Source organism: Vidua chalybeata, chromosome Z (assembly GCF_026979565.1).
Source record: "Vidua chalybeata isolate OUT-0048 chromosome Z, bVidCha1 merged haplotype, whole genome shotgun sequence".
NCBI lineage: Eukaryota > Metazoa > Chordata > Aves > Passeriformes > Viduidae > Vidua > Vidua chalybeata.
The window spans coordinates 1297684-1316498 of NC_071570.1; the positions used below are offsets into that span (position 1 = coordinate 1297684).

The 18815-nt window shown below is 39.0% G+C and overlaps 1 protein-coding gene across 7 annotated transcripts in view; it reads left to right on the forward strand.

The window, feature by feature from the left end:
- DYM (dymeclin) overlaps nt 1-18815 on the forward strand; it is a 212008-nt gene that overhangs the window by 4315 nt on the left and 188878 nt on the right. For 4 of the 7 annotated variants that reach the window (XM_053931483.1, XM_053931487.1, XM_053931488.1 and 1 more), the window contains exons 2-4: nt 6737-6915; nt 16752-16804; nt 17465-17558. In XM_053931483.1, the coding sequence (XP_053787458.1) occupies nt 6776-6915; nt 16752-16804; nt 17465-17558 (287 nt within the window). In that variant the 5' untranslated portion in view covers nt 6737-6775. Of the gene's footprint in view, nt 1-1764; nt 1814-2349; nt 2423-5711; nt 5797-6736; nt 6916-16751; nt 16805-17464; nt 17559-18815 lie in introns of those variants that run through there. The other 3 variants (XM_053931486.1, XM_053931485.1, XM_053931484.1) reach the window with 3 other exon arrangements.

The following is an 18815-nucleotide window of genomic DNA, read 5'->3' on the forward strand; positions in this document are numbered from 1 at the left end:
TACATCTCAGTCTCATTTATAGAATTTAGGTTTTCATTTTTCTGTCATCTTCTTTTAGAACATTTTATTAAAATTAGACAAACTGTGTAGGGTGAGCTGTCAAAGACAATAGCATCCCTTGTTGAGCAGTCTGGGGAAGCACCACGACATCTGGGCTCACTCACATCTGAATTCTTCTGCTTGAAATACTCTGCCTCACCATGAAGGTTATGAGAAATCCCTTCTTCAGCTGTGAGTAGAACAACTGTCCCGTAGGTGGGACATGAAGGAAGCAGATTGTGCTCTTCAGAATTAGGCTTTTATTGATGACTGACTCCCACGAAAATGTTGTGGAAAAGGAACTGGAGCAGAAAACACAGCATTGTCACTCATTTTTTCAGCTGCTTGCCTTCCCTGTGAGAGGCCTTCTTTGCCTGCAGTAAATCTATTGAGTTTGATCACTTCTGCTATGTGCAAGACTCTTCAGGCTTCAGTGGAACCCAGAAGGACCATTCTGATGTCACTTCACTGCTTCTCAATTCAGGTTCTTGCTGTGGTAGGGGAAGGCACTAGAACAGAGCAGGAGAACCGAAAGAGATGCTGTGTTTGTTCATCCAGCTGAGTAAACAGTGAGCAAGTCAGATAATTTATGTTGAGAGCTGCCTAAAGACCTCAAGATGGGTTTTTTTTTTTTTTTTTTGGTATTGTTCTTGTTCTTAGGCATTGTGGGGACCACTTCATAATTCTGTTGCATTTCTTACTGCCATCCAAAAGTGCTTCTGTCCTGATGGGCTGAGGTCTACAGGAAGACACTTTGGTACCTGGTGAATAGTTAGTGTGCTGGGCTACTGCAAAGATAGGTTAGAGGGTTGTATCATGACAGTAGCCATCAAACTTGGCAGTGTCTGAAAAATAGTGGGTAGAGGAGAAAGAGAGGATTATTAAAAAAGCCATGAGAATGGTATTGGCGCCCCAGCTTCAAAGATGGACCCCATCATGGTCAGCCAGGTTCTCTAAAAGAGCACTTATTTTGTGTTTTTCACAAAAGCAGCTTGCCTATCTGCTGCTTCTCATAAAACTGTGTTTTTTGTGGTTTTGGTGGTTTTTTTTCTGGAGGGAGGAGATTTGGTATGTATCTTTTTCAGCATGGAAAAGTAAAAGGGGTGGGTAAAGGGAACTGAAGAAAGGAGTGATTGCCAAAAAGGCAGTAGAAAAGGGGGGGGAAAATTACAAATTAGTGTAAAGTGAACAGAAACAGTCTTTCCTGTGTAACTTGTTAACTTAAAAACAGTAGGAAGCTTTTCTAATTGGTCATGAAGGATGTGTTTATTCCATTCTGAAATCTCCCAGACTGCTTGGTTGTAGCTAACTGGTGTATCAGAAAAGGTGAATTTTTAATAGTGGTTTGATACTGTTGAAGATTGCTAAGCAATAATAGTTGGAATATTCTGGCTCATTAACATGCATCAAAAACAAAGGCTATTTCAATGCTCTTTTCTGATTTAAAATGGCAAAAAATCCTAAAGTCTGAGGATTGTAAAGATTTTTTTTCCTGAAGATCCCTTTTACTGGCATGAATTGTTATTGCCAGGTATGTCTGCATCATTAGTTTTGCTTAGCAAAATCTTACCAATTTAATTAGTAAAGCCAAAATTCTTACAGTTTTGGACCTCTTTGTATGAAAATTAGTGAGTGATCTCCGAGTATGAATGAAGTATTTGCATAACTGCTTTTTGTCTTTGTAGAAAGATAGAATCTAATTTCTTGTTTTTTTTTTTTTCAGACTTTTTAACAGCATCAAAACTTCCCCAAAACAATTCCCCAAGCAGCTCAGGTAAATAAACACTTAATGTGCCTGGAAAGCTACAAAGTTGCTCAGAGAAATTGTGGCTGCCCCATCTGTGGAAGTGTTCCAGGCCAGGTTGGATGAGACTTGGAGCAACCAGGCATAGTGGAAGGTGTTGCTGGCCATGGAAGGGGTGGAATGGGATGGCCTTTAAAGGTCCCTTCCAAAACAAACCATTCTGTGAATCTGTGAAATATTGCTGTAACATGAGTGAGTAGTCAGAATTAAAATATATCGTGTGAACAGTAAAATTCAAGTATTGGAGTTGAATAATACATACTGTTAATCTAACTTCTGTGTTTTCTGTTGTATGGAGAATTATATGTAAATATATTGCAGTAGTCTCATACCTCTGTGGCAAGATTTAGCTTAGGATTTTGTGGGATGCTTTAATGCCTCATGGGTGAAAGATGGTCCGAAATCTGCTTTTCTTGGATACAAATAGGAATCAGCCAGAAACTTCAGTGCAGTGCTTTGGTAATACTGAATGAGCAGCATTACATCTCATGTTCTCATCTTTACAGTGATTGTGGCTCCTTTGCTTGGAAAGAAAACAATGTCCATTTGCTTTAGTTCATAAAGCTGCTAACTATGAAGGTAACCAAAGTCCTGCTGTGTGTAGAAATTAAATTTTTGTTAGGTTTTAAAATGTTTTCAGTATTTTCATGTAGTTGTGTTAAAGACTCAATCTAGTGACCAGATCTCAGATGGCACTGTAAAATCGTGTGCATGACCATCTCAAATTCTTACACTTTAAAGCAGTTATTTAAAAAAAAAATCCCACAGCTATAGGTAATCTAGTTTATTCAAGATGTCCGCAGACTAAGCCAGATGATCATGGCAAGCGTAGTTTTGGAAGGGGCCAGCTGGCTGTACTGGACAGATAAAATTCCAGCATTAGCAATTAAGTTGTGAGACCAGTAGGAGATATAATCCTGAAAGGAACTCGAATTACTTGTCTAAACCTTTTAAAATAGAAGATATATAGAAGATGACAAATTTTTCCCAAGTTCAACAGTACACATCTGTACCTTGAGTTACACTTAGGAGCTCAAACATGGCATCTATGTATTGCTGAATTGCTTTTAACTTTCTTTCAGAGGAAAAATTATAGTCTTGTAAGCCTTGTTAATAATTAATACTAAAATCTTCTAGAAGAAACAGTAAACTTGGGATTTAGCTACCCCTAGCAATTTGAGATTGGAGTGAGTCCTGATGTGCAAAAAAACTCCCTTGTGTTGCTCTAAAGCCTCTACTGCTGGATCATGGAGCCAAGTTCTCGGACTAAACAGATGCTGTATTTAATGGAGAATGACACTTGCAGACCAGGCTATGATTCTTTGGGGGTGTAATAATACTGAGTTAAACTAAATGAGTTGCTAATAAGTTGTGTCTGGTTTTTGGTGCTTTTTTTTTTTAGGGGGTTGGGCTGGCAAATAAGTAGATTGGCTTTTTGCAAAATCATATTTTAATGAACCATGCATATTTATTTATTTAGTGTATTTCAAGGAAAAGGCAATCAGATTTCATTGGTAATTTACTGCTAGAGTAAGGACTGAATTTCCTGGAGTGAAAGGGAATTTCCTGTGATTTGGTGTTTGTTGGGGCTGTCCCACTTCAGCATGTGAGGAAGCAGAAGCTGTTTAACTTTGTTTCTTGCAGTTTCTTTGGGATCCCCTGGAGCAGCCTTTCTGTGCAGTGAGGGCTGTTATGAAATTCAAGTGCAGGAAAAATCATGGATAAATAAATAGATGTTTTAAATACTGCTTAAATCATACTGTTGTGAATCTGTTCTAAGTACTGATGAACCTTTTATATTTTCCAGTGAGTTGAACCTCTACTGTCTTAACCAGCATGCAGGCACAGAGGCAGTGCCTCTTATTCAAAAACAGTGTGGACATTTAAGTGGTTACATGTTTTATTTGAGTGTCCTTTCCAGCTAAAGGCTGAAAAAAAATTTCTTAAAGAAATATTTGATAGCATGTTTGAAAATGATTTAACGTGGTGACTGCCATTTAATTTAATATTATTTAGTAGCAGCTGAATTGGAAATGTGTTTGAGTTCATGGCTAGCATGTAATCAACTAAGTTAAAGCATTGGGGTTAATCTCTTATTATTGTTTAAATGCCTGGAAATTAAATGTTGATTTTTTTTTCCTATTTAAATTATTTTTAGACATTTTTTCTCTAGGATATTCATGACCTCTGAAGTAGAGACTTGTTTCCTGGGTCACTTGATGTCTGTAGTTCCTCAGAAATGTCTTGGTTATGTAAAGCAGGGCCTGTGGTTCAGACTGTGGGAACTGAAGGTGCTCAGGCTGCATCATGAAGTCATTGCACAGCACTTCCTCAAGCTTTGGGATAACACAAGTTCCTGATGGAAGGAGTTAGCTTTGTGTGTCTGTAAGTGTAGTCATCCACAGGAAGGATCAGTAGAACTTGCTGAGATTTTTACTTCAGAGGGGTGTAGTGAGCGTAATGTACTTAGGAGAGGAAAGAAACGACCTGGGCTGTAAGAGAGAGAAAAAAATATGTATGTTTGTTTGATTGCTCCAAGATTTTTTGGCTCTTGAATGAGTGGAAGTCAAAGCTTGCCAGGTCTCCTTATCTACAAACTACTGTCAGGTATTTAAAGCTCAAGCAAGCAGGATTATTTTGATATTTGGATGGCTTGGTATTTATTTCATTTAGAGGAGAAAATAATCAGCCAGTGCCTTATTTTTCTGTTGCTTTGGGGAAGGTTTGTGGAATGGAAAATGTTCTCTGCACTTTGGAGGGAGCCAGCTGGGTATTAGGGCAGGAGGGCTCACAAGGGGCTCCACAGCTGTCATGTTGTTTGGGAGTGTGGCTATGGAACTGGGCACCTTTTTGGGCACTGTGATTTGATACTGACTCTGAAAACAGACAATAAAATTTTGCTAAGACTTGCTGTTAAAGCCCTCTTTGTTTTGGATTTTGTCTTAATGGTATTGAACCTGCTGGCATGCCGTAGGAAATCTGGAAAGCAAGCATGACTCCTTTTCAAGAATTAACTTGAAACCTGTTCCAGTTGCTGTCATATTTCTGGGAAAGTGGTTTAAACGTGGGGGCTTTGGGAGCTGCAGTGAGCTGTAAGAGTAGCTTGTAAATAGAGAATTGGGTGACTCATCTTAGGAGAACAGGCTAAAGGTTTTGGGTACTGCCAGTGCTCTGGCATGAAGAACTCAAGAGTTCCAGGTGAAGGTGGAGGCATTTGAAGGCAGGGCTACAGCTGCCTCTTGGTTCTCTTCACTATTAGTTGTTTGTCTTGGAGCAAGTGAGCTGGAAAACATGAGCAGAGAATGGGAACTTGAAGCAGACAGAGACTAGACTTGTTTTTTCTCCAATAAATAAAGGTATAAATGTAGGACCTTTAAGTAATTTAAAGGCACAGGGATGGGACTTGTGTCAAAATATAGGTCCAGGGCCAGCAGCATCATTGTTGGCTTTTGCAGTAGTTGGTAGTTGAACATGTTGCAAACATGTCAGGTTGGATGGGGCTTAGAGTAACCTGGTCCATTTCAAGGTGTAGAGTCTCCTCTGCTGTGACTGTGCTGGCCATTTGTTATTTCTGACGTATTTGGGTACTTTGCAGTTGCTCTAAATCTCAAATATGAATTCTTCAGAAAACTTCCACAATGGCTGCTATTTTTGCAGCTTTTTGTTGCATCTACTGTTTGTTTTTAATAACCTTTCTTCATATTTACACAGTTCTTTTTTAATATTAATTGCTCTTAGAAGTGTCTTTTCTGGAAGTAGTTGCTTCTGCGAAGTTGATGAGTTTAAGAGTATCAGTATAGTATCAGTACAGTCCTGATTCTTGTATCTGATATCTTGTATCTGACACTTCGCATCTGTATCTTTTTAGAAACCAAGGGAAAAGTTGCTGCTGGGTAGTAGCTTACATCTTCTGATACAACTGTTCTGTTCTTATGTCTTATGCCAGCTCAGGAGTGAGTATTTAGGTTACAGTACATGTTGCGCAACACTTTTATCTTGACGGTGATGCCTTTTTTCATACAAACTTTTAAACCAATCAGTCACGGTTATTTTGTCCCAAAAGGTAGAAGTTTGGGATCATACCTGGCACGTAGTCGATAGCATTGTGGTGGTTCTCTTAGTTAATTAAATTCTTTATAAAGATGAGAAGCAGCATGAAGAATTTAAAGCTTCTCATTTTTCATACAGATCAAGTACAACACATATAGTAAAAAGGTTTGGAGCGCCAGCTTCTCTAGTGTTCCATCAAAAAGCAGTTGTATTTCTGATGTGTTCATTTTATGGCTTTTCCCCATTGAAGTAGTTGCCTGGAAGGAACCACATTATTTTACAGAGGTCAGGAGATTCATGTATGGTCAGTAGTACCTTTACTTACTTCATAAAAGCATGATAAGAGCTATGCTTACTTTGGAAAGGCCAGAACTTTAAAGGTGTAGATTGTTGGTGGCACGCAGGAATTAGCTGCATCTTTACAGAAGTAGTAATTTTCTATCTGTGCATGTTCAGTTCGAAAATATATTTCTGAATAGTATGTCAGCTTGACACTTCCATTAAAATTGTGAATTCTGTGTAGTTTTCCCCACTGCTAGCAGCCTTGTCACTGATATAACTGTGAAGCAGTGTTCTTGCTGAGTATAATTTATTAAAATACGAGTGAGATGATGACTGAAGGAATAACACAAAAACTTTTATCTTTCTTGACCAAAGATGTTATAGTCCAAAGTTTGTTGAAAGGAAATCTTTCTAATATATTCCTATGCACCTGATTCCTACATCTAAGTAATTCTTCAAGGAGGTGATTTGAAGCTTTACTGGTGGCTAACTCATGGTCGGCATATTCGTTGTTTGTGCAAAGGAGTTAAAATATTTTTTTCTTCTTTTTTTTCCTCAAAGAAATGAAAATTTAGAAAAAACATCTGCCAAATAAAGAAGATGGGAGCAAATAGCAGCAGCATCAGTGAGCTTCCAGAAAATGAGTACTTACAGAAACTGTCGGGATCAGAGCCCATCTCTGAGAATGACCCGTTCTGGAATCAGCTTCTGTCTTTTAGCTTCACCACTCCAACAAACAGGTAAGAGGGTGTTGAAGAGCTGGCTTTGATAATATGTTTATAGAAGTGACCAGTCTGAAAGCAAATGAGTGGTTATGTTAATTATTCCTGTTTTAGGTAGCAGAGGAATAAATGCCTGTGTAAAATAGGCTGTTGTTCTAAGTTTGGAAGCATTTTCCACCACCTCTTCCATTCCTGTGGGTTTCTTTCTTCTTCATAATAGCTGTAATTGCTATTCATTCTCCTGGTAAAGATCAGAAATAGGGTCTGTAGTGTTGGGGGAACCTTTTTTCCTTGTTGTTTTAGGAAGCTTTCTTTTCCTTTGGTATAGCCTTTGGGTTGACTGGATTTGCTGAAGATTCCAATATTTGATGTTTCCTCTCAATTTAGAGTGAATTGTACTTCTTGCATGATTTAATTGTAAGTTAGCTTTTGAGTTGCTTAGTCTGTATGGCTTTTTTTCAGCTTTTGAATTGCTTAGTCTGTATGGCATTTTTTCACCCTCTTTGCATCTTAAAAAGAAATTTGGTGTGTATTGTCCATAAAAATATTTTCTAAATACTTACAATTCAAGCTTTGATTGCTTTTTCATTCCAGAAAGCGGTGTGAGTATAAATAAAATCAGTATTTTTTAGAAGATCCATAGCACATCTCCAGAAGTAGAGGATTTAAGTTCTTGTAACTTCTATTAACCCAACTCCATTGCTAAATTCCTTGGCATGTGTGTTGATTATCAGTCTTACAAGAACAATATGATATTAATACCTTCAGGTGTTACTTAAACTGTTTTTACAGTTTTCAGCATAAAACTGGTGAAAGTTTAGGCAACTAGATTGGAAAATGGTTAAGGTAAATAACTGGGAAGCATTTACCAGGTGCTATTTTTGTAAAGAGTGAGGAGGAGGAAGTATTTTGGCTTCTGCCTGGAGAGAATAGCTAGAGGTTAGGAAGAAGGGAGAGTGTTGTGGAGGGCTGTAATGCTGGTAGAGGGCAATACGGAATTGGGAGTGTGTGAACGAGCAGTTGTGTTTCCTCTAAGATCCCTGAAGACAAGAATTATTTATAGCCTACCCATGACTAATAAGATTGACAGTATTCTAAGAACTTATATAATACTCTGTTGTTTGGGTTAATAATAATTACATATAAAACCCCACCAATTTATTTTGGTTATTCTATTTTCCTTCATTCCCTCATGAAAGTTAAGGAGTTTTTGTTAGCTTATTTTGCATTTTTTAATGCCGGTTTCATGAAATCCAGATCCAGTGCAGAGTAAATTTGCTAAAAAAAATCCCCAAATCAACAAAGCCAAAACCTAACCAAACAAAAAAACCTCAAGCTAGAAGCATAATTAAAAAGACAAGCAGTACAATAAAATGATCCAAATGCAGGTTGAAAGCTTTAATTAGCTGAACACCAGATGGTGCTCTTGCCTGGGAGAAGAAATATTTTTAGAGATATCTTTTCTTTAGAGATATCTTTTCTGCAGCTTACTATTGGAAGGAAACAGAAATTTCCCATTTAGTTTCATCTACCTGAGACAACCACTGGCGAGTGAAATCGGACTATGTTGGCTGCACAGCACCCTCAGCATTTGTCTATATCAGATAACCTTGCCTGCAGGAATGGAACAATGGAGGTCAATGTCAATTTCTGAGATTGAAATCTTCCAGATTACCAAGTTAGCTCTTTTTTTAATGAGGCTTAAGTGCCAGGAGCAAGATGCTTGTTTGTGATTTGTGGAAGGGAGCCAGTTTTCACCTGTCGTACAGGACAGAATTTTGTAGTTTTCTTCTCTTTTAAATTCACTTCTTCTGGTTGTCTGCTGAAAAACTAGTGATTGTTTGGAACTGTTGTTGGAACTGTATAAATGTTTTATGTTGGTTTTTTTCTGGAGACAGTTGGTGATACTTCAGAGTAAAAGATTTTGTTTCCTGAAGTTTTTGCAAAGATGGGACTGATGTGATCCCCAGGGAGAAGAGGGCTGTCTTCTTTGGGTGCTACTCTGGACATAATTCTGTTCTACATATGTCAGTACCATAGGGGAGGAGGCAGAGAAAAGCATTAGAAGAGAACGTGTTAGAAAAGTTCATCTTGGTAGGAAAAGCAATCAGCCAAACCCAAATTATCCAAGCAAAAACCAGCAAAGTGGGGAGGTGGTGGGGCTGGGGTAGATTTACTCCTTTCACAGATGCCCGACAAATTTCCCTTGTCATCAAGAAGCATTGGCCATAGCAAGGAAACAGTATCTGCAGGGAAGGATTCCAAAGGAAATCTGAATCTGTGTATGTAAGAAAGTTTGTGGGGTTTTTAACACTTTTCCATGTATGCTTTTTCTCGTTAGGAACTTGTCACTAGTGCTTTGCTTTACAGAAGCTGTTTCAAGTTAGTCAAGATACGGTAGATCCCAGGTGTCAAACAGAGCTGGATCTTCTGTGGAACAGTAGTCTTTGTGCCTTGGCTTGAGAGATGGGGAAATACTGTCTTGTTACTTTGAGAAACATGAAGACATGATATCAGATCTTAAAACAGCACCACTTTCTGTGATCTGCTGTCTTCATTTTCTTATGCTTTGTGTGTCTTGGCACTTTGTATTTCTTTATTTGTCCTTGTTTTGCTTTTCTTTCTTTTCCCCATTCACTTTGGTTGATCTCTTCCTCCTTTTATCCATGTCTCATCTTTGTGGTTCTCTTTTTTTGGGTTTTTTTCTGACCTCTACTCGACTGAATGTGTTAATCTCTCTTTTTCTGGTTCCATGTGAAATTGTTTAGCGTTGCTCATTTCCTCAGCCATGCCTTCTTTACTGAGTTTTATTTTTTCAGTCCTGTTGACTTTTTGGTCTGTTTCTGTGAAGAACACAAGGTAGTTTTCTCTATGGAATAGTTTGTCAAATAGCAGTGCTGCCGACTGCAAAGTTGCTGTATCTCTGTCAGCAACATTGATGCAAGATGCTCTTGCCCTTTCACTGTCTCTTCCAGTGTTTATATTGTTCTTCTGTAGGTTTAATTAGGAGCTAATCTATCTGGAAAACACAGCAGAAGTGTTTATTTTTTCAGCCAAGATAATTCCCTACAATGATTCATAGCTTGGCCCCACAAAACAGTTCTGGCATGATGAGGGATTGATTTTTGGGGCACAGCAGCCTGTTGAGCTAAAAGGTAGGATTGCTTAAACCTGCTTTGCCATCCAAAAATGAACAGGAGAGTGTGGTCAAAACAGAGCTGGCTGCAAGGAGCCTAATATTCTGCCTTTCTGGGCTGCTTGATCTTCCTCTCATACTGTTGATTTTCTTAATAATTAGGCAAATATTAAGAGGGACTGTCAACTGTCAGTAATCAGAAATGAGCTGATGGTGAATCCCTGCTCGCTGCCTGCGACTCCTCTGGCATGAGTGAATAGTAACAGCCAGAGCCAGCCTGTGTATCTGGCACGTGAAGAAGGCCACCAGGGCCTCTCACCGTCTGGGAGTGGGAGCAGATGAGTGGTACAAACATAAATGACAGTCCAAGGAACAGCTTCCAGCAGTTTAGTTTTAGGTTGCCTCATGCTTTTCACTGTAAACGGTTTGTTGTGATATCGTCTTCATAAAGCAGATCGCGCGTGCTAAGCAGGTACTGTTGAAGTGTCTACTGGGACATTTCTGGTTTCAGCCATTAGGAAGTACTTGCTGCTCTAATTTCACACTCCTGCATGTTCATGGTTTTTTTTTTTTTCCTTCATGGGTCCTTATTTGTTGCACAGAATGGACTTGTGGGACCTGAATTAGAATTGTATAAATCTGCCACTTCTATACTTTAGGTGACTACCCTATCAATCCAATAGTGTTTGGTTATTGGAAAAATTAAATACAGCTTTTCTGGATGATTTTTTTAGTTACTGTCAGGATTAAGAGCTATGAGGTTTGCTTTGGAGTGTTACCTCTCAGTCTAGGCAGACTTTGTGTTTGTCTGACTTTTCTGTGATTTGCTACCAAGAATGCAACCTCCTCCTTAGTGGTGGTATAAGTTACAATCATTTTCTGATGGAAAATTTAAATTTAACTAAAGCAGAACTTGCTGAAAATCATGTGCTTAATATTTACTGTTCTGCTTTGTTCCTTCCCCAGAGTTATTAATGAGTTGGTGGTTCAAGAATAATGTGCATGGGCCTTTAATGGAAAGACATAAAGACAGGAAGCTTTTATGTTGCCTTAACATGGTACTTTTAAAAAATGGTACAATAAATCATATGCTGCCTTATATTCTTTGATATCTGTCCTCCAACTAGTCCATTAAAATCAGCATTCCCACAGTATGAATTTAGTAAATGGGCTGGTTTTTCTGTTTTGTGTTCAATGGCAAAGGAAAAAGGCCTTACTATGAGGAAAAAACTGTCAGGAAAGCTGCTTGTTTTGTTCCCCCCCCCTTCTTTTTTAGAGGGGTACTTGTCTGCTTTGGTTTGGTTCTTTTTCTTACCATACTAAGGGCAGGAGTTGTGATGTGAGTATGTTTATATTTGCAGCTTTTAGGCAGAATGCTTTTTCTTGTTATGTGGAGATACTTTAAGAGAAGCCACTGCAACTTTGAAACATCTTCTACTGTGGTGCTGTTAAAAGAAAAGCGGATAAACCCACAGTCTTCAAAATTAGCTGCTGTCAGGAAACAACCTTCACTGTCTTAATAATTATGGTTTTGCTGAAGACTGATTGTTAGTAGATTTAAAGTAAGGCAGCTGAATTGAACCATTTAAAAATAATCCTATTTATAATGCCACTGTTTTGGTTTTTTCCCCCCTTTTTTCTTTTTCTCCCTTCCTTTTCTTTTTGGAAGTAACGTTTTTTACAAAACCATCCTGCTGACTGCAGGATCCTACTTTTGAGTAGTAAGAAGCCAGAAATAAAAATCTGCAGTCAATGAAAATGATGAAATTGTATTGATTAATAGACTGCTCAATTTGCTATTCTTTCCCATCTCTACTGAAAAGAGGTTTTCTTACAGAAAACGAACTTCCTGATGAAGAAACTCTTTGGACTGTAATGAGTGACTGCAAACACAAAGTCATTACATCCCAAAGAAATAATGATTATCCTTTATTGCTCTTTACTTTCACCACTGATGTGTGATAACTGCAGTCACACAGATGCTGCCTGTGTCTAGAGCAGTTTTTAGTGACAATTGGTATGCAAAACATTCTTACTACATGGTGTTAAGATGTTGCAGAAAATAATCTCTACCACTGTAAAACCTCTCTTGTTTGGATACCTTTAAAATAAACAAAGACAAACCAATATTCTTTAAACATGGCTGTGCTGTCAAGGAAGCAAATTTCACTATTATTAATTTCAGTTTTGCTGAAGTCTGTGGACTTAGCCTCTACATAAAAGAAAAGCAAATAAAATAATTTCTTTCTTTAATTAAGTACTTTGAAAATGCTGGCCATCAGATCACAGGATGAGAGAGGAACTCCTGTGAAGCCTGAATTTTTTCCTTAAGTATGTAGGAAGCAACCATGCACCTCAGAAATTTGCTTGTATCCAAGTGAGCCAGTAAAATCTGTATAGTTAAGAATATTCCGTTTTGAATCTATTCTGTTTGCCCCATATGTTCACAGCCTGTTTGAATCCCCACATCAGGTGGTACCTTTTGTTCATTTCTTGGAAAACAGTAGAACTGGTGAATATGTAAATATGTACTGCTCTGTGGAAGCGAGGTGGTTCAGTGCAGGTTGTGCCAGTTGAAGTACATGTGCAAACTCACCTAGGTCACTGTGATCGTGCTGTTAAAGGCCCGTGGATTGAAGCTGGTGTCACAGAAGCCCAGAACAGTTTGAGTTGGAAGGGATCTTAAAAATCATCCCATTCCACACCCCCTGCCATGGGCAAGGACACCTTCCACTATCCCAGGCTGCTCCAAGCCCTGTCCAACCTGGCCCTGGGCACTTCCAGGGATCCAGGGGCAGCCACAGCTCCTGTGGGCAACCTGTGCAAGGGCCCTACTACCCTCAGAGTTTGTTCCACATGCATGTGACTAGTTCCCATAGAGGTTTTTTGTCCAGGGCAGAGCTTCCTGGATGTTACCGGAGTGCCTGGGTTTCTCCTGCTGATGCTCAGCAGAGCCATCAAGGAGCAGGCAGAGTTGACTTTTCATACTCACTGCCTGTTTATTATGAACAATACATCATCTCTTTCATGTTGCAAATACACCAAATGTTTCTCATAGAGCAGCGAATATTTTACACTCCATCCTTAAGAAATCTGTCCTTTACTTTTATGGGCTCTAACCCATGTCACCAAGTGCCACATCCACACGGCTTTTAAATCCCTCCTATGATGGCAACTCCACCACTGTCCAGGGCAGCTGTGCCAGAGCTGGACAGCCCTTTCCATGAAGGAATTTTCCCCAATATCCAACCTGAATCTCCCCTGGCCCAGCCTGGGGCCGTTCCCTCTCCTCCTGTCCCTGTTCCCTGGAGCAGAGCCCGACTCCCCTGGCTGTCCCCTCCTGTCAGGAGCTGTGCAGAGCCACAAGGTCCCCCCTGAGCCTCCTTTTCTCCAGGCTGAGCCTCTTTCCAGCTCCCTCAGCCACTTCTCATCAGACTTGTCATCCAGACATGTATTTAACAGATATTTGACAGCAAGGCAGTTCGTATTCCTCAAGTGAGAGTTCCAATTCAGAGAGAATTGGAACTTTTATTTGTGATCAGTGCAGCGAAGGAGCTTCACTTTATCAGTCCTTGCTTTTGTTAGAGCTGAAATACAATTCAAGTACTTTTAGCAGTGTTCTCTGTGGCTTAATGAAAGGACAGCTTCAGTGTTGAGTTTCCATTTTTACATTCATTCATTAACCAGATGTCATTTCCACAGGGACTGTAGAGAAAAGTTGGTACCACAGTTGGTTGTACCATTTCTTTTGTGCCACCTTGTGAATCTTGGCTCTTGCATCTTCTACCCAAATCTTAATGCGATTTACTTCTGTCTTTTCACTGCACAAGAAAATACCCAGACAGCTTTTTCCATGTCTCTCAGTTCTCTTTACTGCCCAATCAAAGGAAAGAAAGTCACTGCTAAGTTTGGCCCAAGGTACTTAGGAATGAACTGCTATTTTTTTGTACCCCTCCACAATATTGTCTCCATGAGTCCATCCTTGGGGATGTATTTCACTGGTGTGTGTCTATAGGGGTGGTATTTCTGCTGCAATTCCCCCTAACTAGGTGTTTCATTTGAGTAAACTGAAATTTTGCAGTAGCTGTTGCCTAGTCTTGAGTGTGGCAAAATTCACTTTTGTGTTCTTGTATGAATAAGAGACTGTGGGCTGTAGTTAATTTTTAAGCGTTAAACTTCATTTTAGTATCAAAAAGAATTACTGGAGTGTTAAAAGCTTTGCTGGAGATCTGAAAGCCTTGCTTGCTTTGCCACTGGTTTTGATCCTGGGAACTTGCAGAAATGACACAACTCTGTGGAATTTTTTTTTGAGGATTTTGTGTGGGTTTTAATAACTCAAAAGAGAAGAAAAAAAAATCGGTAAGAATGCTATACTTTGAAACCTAACCTTAGAAATTAGGGAGAAAATGAACCGTAATTCAAAGCTGAATGTTTGCATTTTGGGTTAAATCCTGGAGCAATTACAATAACCATTCTGACTGTGTCCCCAGGATCTTTGGATAGTGGGAGGGGTCATGTTGTGTTGGATTATGATTTTTCAGTACCTGAAACAGTTGTTGTTCATTGTAATATTCACCCTCCCTGCCTGCCAGGTCTAGGGAAGGAATAAATCCTGATGACAAGCAGCCAGCTGGGCAAATTTAGAAGTTTTTGTTTTTTTAAAAAGTGTAAGGTCACATAGACCTAGAAAACTGTGTTGTCCGTAGTTGCTGATGGCGTGCTGGTGGTTCTTGCTCAATACCATTTGTTTTTAATTACTCTGCATGTTTGTAGTGCTGGAACAAGAGGCCACCTTTGAGACCAAGCCTAATGTTTTTAAAGTATATATCAAAGTATAAGTTTGTTCTTTCTGAGTCTTGTGTTTCAAAGCAGTTTGTAACAGAAGAATGAATGCTGGTAATTGATATCAAGACAATCCAATCTGCGCAATCTAAAGTTGTCTTAGGATATTCAGCTGTATGTGAAGAGCTGTCTCAGCTGTCAGCTCACTGCACAGTAAATTAGTCTGATATACAAGAAAATTTACAGGCATCTTAAAACTTAATTTGATGTCTCTATTTTGAATAATTTCCTGTTGAAGGGTTTGAAATAATTTTTTTGACTGCTCTTTCTACAGTATCTTCTAGTCCTCATGAGTTGGGGAACAGCTCAGACTCCACAGTTTCCAAGAGCATGGCTCCACAGGCTTTTCAGCACTGGAGCTGGTTTAGCAGCTTCCCACACAGCGCCACTGATAATCTCAGGTTGATGCAACAGTGTGCTGTAAACTGGATTACCATATACATTTAAAAAGGATTGTGTTATGGTTGCAAGAGTTGAACTAAATTTTTTGACTCTCCTTTAGTTTGTTGAACTTCAGAAGTCCCTTAAGGTCTGGCTATATGTTCAGTCTGTATAGCGGCTCTACCATCTCTTCCAGAACACTGAGCAGTAGATGATATGTTCATATGCTCATGATATGAGCAGTTCATCATATGACAAGAGGTGATAGTTTTAAACTAGAAGAGGGTGGATTCAGACAAGATAGAAGGAAAAAATTTAAATGATGAGAGTGGTAGAACAGGGTGCCCTTTAGTTATTAATATTTGTATTGCTTAGTGTGGCATTGAACACAGGATCTGATGATTTGTCTTGTTTTTGCATCTGTTAAGGATGTTTTTGAGGATCAGTTGCCCTGCACCGGTAGGTCAGAAGTATGTGTTTGACGCAGCTGGTGTGGTTTCAGTGGTTGCTGTCAGGTTTTGCTTTAGTGCTTTATTGTTCTTTTCAGATGATGTTTTTCTGAGGCATATCACATAGCAATTAATGAAGTTAGGAACAATTTGCTGTATCTGATGTGATTGTTGCATTAGTATAATAACATTGGTTAAAAGGAAAGAGCTGCTTAGCTTGAGGTTAGATGTCAGATTGAGGTTTATTTTATTCATGTTTTTAGAAGTGCGTCATTTCATGTGAAATTTCTTGTTAAAAAAAGTTAAGTTCTTTCTGTCGGCTGCTGTTCTATTTGTATTTTTGGTAACACCAAGCTGAGCATGGCAGCACTGAAGCTGCAAAACTAGCACTAATAAAATGCCCATGGAATCACAGAATCCTTTAGGTTGGAAAAGCGCATGAAGACGATGGAGTCTAACCATTCCCCAGCACTGCCAAGGCCACTACTGACCACTGTCCCCAGGCGCCACAACTGCACAGCTTTTAATCCCTCCAGAGACGGGGACTCCACCACTGCCCAGGGCAGCTGTGCCAGGGCTGGACAGCCCTTTCCATGGAGGGATTTTCTCCTATATACGACCTAAAACTCCCTTGGCACAGCTTGAGGCTGTTTTCTCTCATCCTGTCCCTTGTTCCCTGGGAGAAGACACTGACATAATTTCACTCTGATAAACATTTCCTTTTAGAATATTAGTTTCCTGTTTTATAGTTGCTGTGCTTCAAAAGAATATTGCATTGCCTGATGTTAGGATGACAGAGCATTGGAATGAGCTGCTCAGAGAGCTTGTGGGGATACTCAAAAGCCACCTGGACACAGTTGGGGGCTGCTGGCTCTAGGAGATCCTACTTGAGCAGGAAGGTTGGACAAACTGACCTCAACGAGCTAATGGATAGCTAAAATTAAGTGCTTCATAGAAAGATTTTATTACTGTTTTGTAATGAATTTTCAAGTGCGGGAACCCAATTGCTTGTGTAACCAGTTTTGTTTTCTTTTTCTCTTACCTAGTGCTGATTTAAAGCTCTTGGAAGAAGCTACAATCTCAGTCTGCAAGTCTTTAGGTGAGACATTGTGCCATCTTTTTTCCATGTACTTTACCAGAAAAATTGGGAAACAACATCCCTGTGCACATGCATGCCTTTAGCATTCTATTTGTATATGTTGCCCTAATAAAATTGAAGCAGTGTAAAGAGTGTGTTTATGTATATCCCAAACCTTTACTTCCATTGTTAACTCTTCTACAGAACTTGATATGACTGCAAGGTTTAAAACAAGTATTTCCACCTCTACTTTGCCCTTTAAGCTAATCAGTAAGGGGAAGAAATTAGAGGATGAAAGGAACAGGTGATATAAATGTGATCAGCGGTGTTGTGAGAAGGTGAAAGGTAGTTGTGAAGACCTGCCCAGTTTTCTGATGGGAGGCTGTTGTGCTGCAGACAAGTCTGGGAAAGGAAGCAGTATGAGTATGAGTATCCCATGTTTGGGATATTTTAAATGTAGGATTAATGGTATTTAGAGAACAATTATGGACTAGTAAACTATGTACTAGAGAATCTTGAAAGAAGAATGCCTGTACAGAAAAACAAGACAGGCATTGTCTTGTGCCTTATTTAGAACTATTTAAGACATTGAAATTTGTTTTTATTTCTATATATTATTTGCACTAGATAGTGTATACATACTTATACATACTTTGTACTTGTATCTTATTTTTCCTCTAGTTGAGAAGAATCCTCGAACAGGAAACCTTGGATCATTGATTAAAGTCTTTCTTTCTAGAACCAAAGAGTTGAAAATTTCAGCAGAATGTCAGAAGTAAGTTCCCAGAAAAGAGCTGTGTGTGCCATTTAATTTTTTAAATGTTCCTTTTGTTGCTAGCTCTTGAATTTTTTACATTGCTAATTAACATGCTTACAGACTAAACCTTAGAATTCTCTTAAACTGCTGTTTGAAACAAATGTCTAGTATGAACAAATGTCTAGTACTTCTCTAAACACAGAAATTAAGTGTATTAGGTTACAATTAAAAATTAGAAAATAAGTGTAAGTAGATTACTGGGCAAAAATAAATATTTGTGTGTTACATGAACACATTTCTATATAAATGGTGTAAGTTACGGGTACTACTGCCTTAGAGATGTTTAAGAATTATCTGAACTTTTAGGCTCAACTTAATGTATGAGCCAGTATTCTATCCTGAAATATTTTAAATATCTTTATCTATAAATATGCAAACATGTATCAAAATACTGCTTTCAGGTTATGTCATGCAGCTGCTATTGGTTTTGTTGCCCCTTTCAGCAGTAGGAGAGAGCTCCCAAGAGGTCACTTGTGCAGACTGTGGGGTTTTTTTTGCAGGAGACTTTCTGTAGTTGTTCCCTCACACCCACAGATAAATGTCTAACTTTCATCACATCTGGGGCTGGAATCCCTCCTTGTTCTCAGGACTCCCATCAAGTTTTTTGCTTGCATCTAAAGTAAGAAGTTATTTGTGCCCAGATAGGTGTTGCTGTTTTAATCCTAAGGTACCTTGAAAGTGCAGCTTTGGGCAATAGTTGTCTCTGTGCTGTTGCATGGGCACCCCAGCAGTTGCTTACTGGGACTCAAAAAAATTTTATGCAGCTGAATTTCCCTTTCATTCAGAAATCTTGGAAAATACTTGTGTGTCTTATGTAAGAAAATCCTGTTGTATGGTGCTCATGAAGTCCATAAATGCCTACTGTCACCTGAAAACTGTTCACCTGGGAAAAGGGCTAAGGCTCAGGGAGCCAGGAAGCTTTCAGGTCTAAACCTGTTGGAAATTTTCAAGTGTCTGTGTGCCTTGAGTCCATGGTGTCTAGAGACCTCTAGAAGTTTGCTGAACTGTTTGGTGAGTTCCTCCGGGTTCTGTCCGTGGTGGTGTTTTTAGTGGCACAAATGTAGTTAGGGATGACATTGTATTTTCTAAACTACTTTTGAATACATTCCCATTGTGTTTTCTGTAGCATCAAACTCCCTGCTTAAACACTTTAGCTTTTCCTTGCTTCAACTGTAGAACTTTGTCTACTCTGACATTTATTTTCTTGTGGCTTTT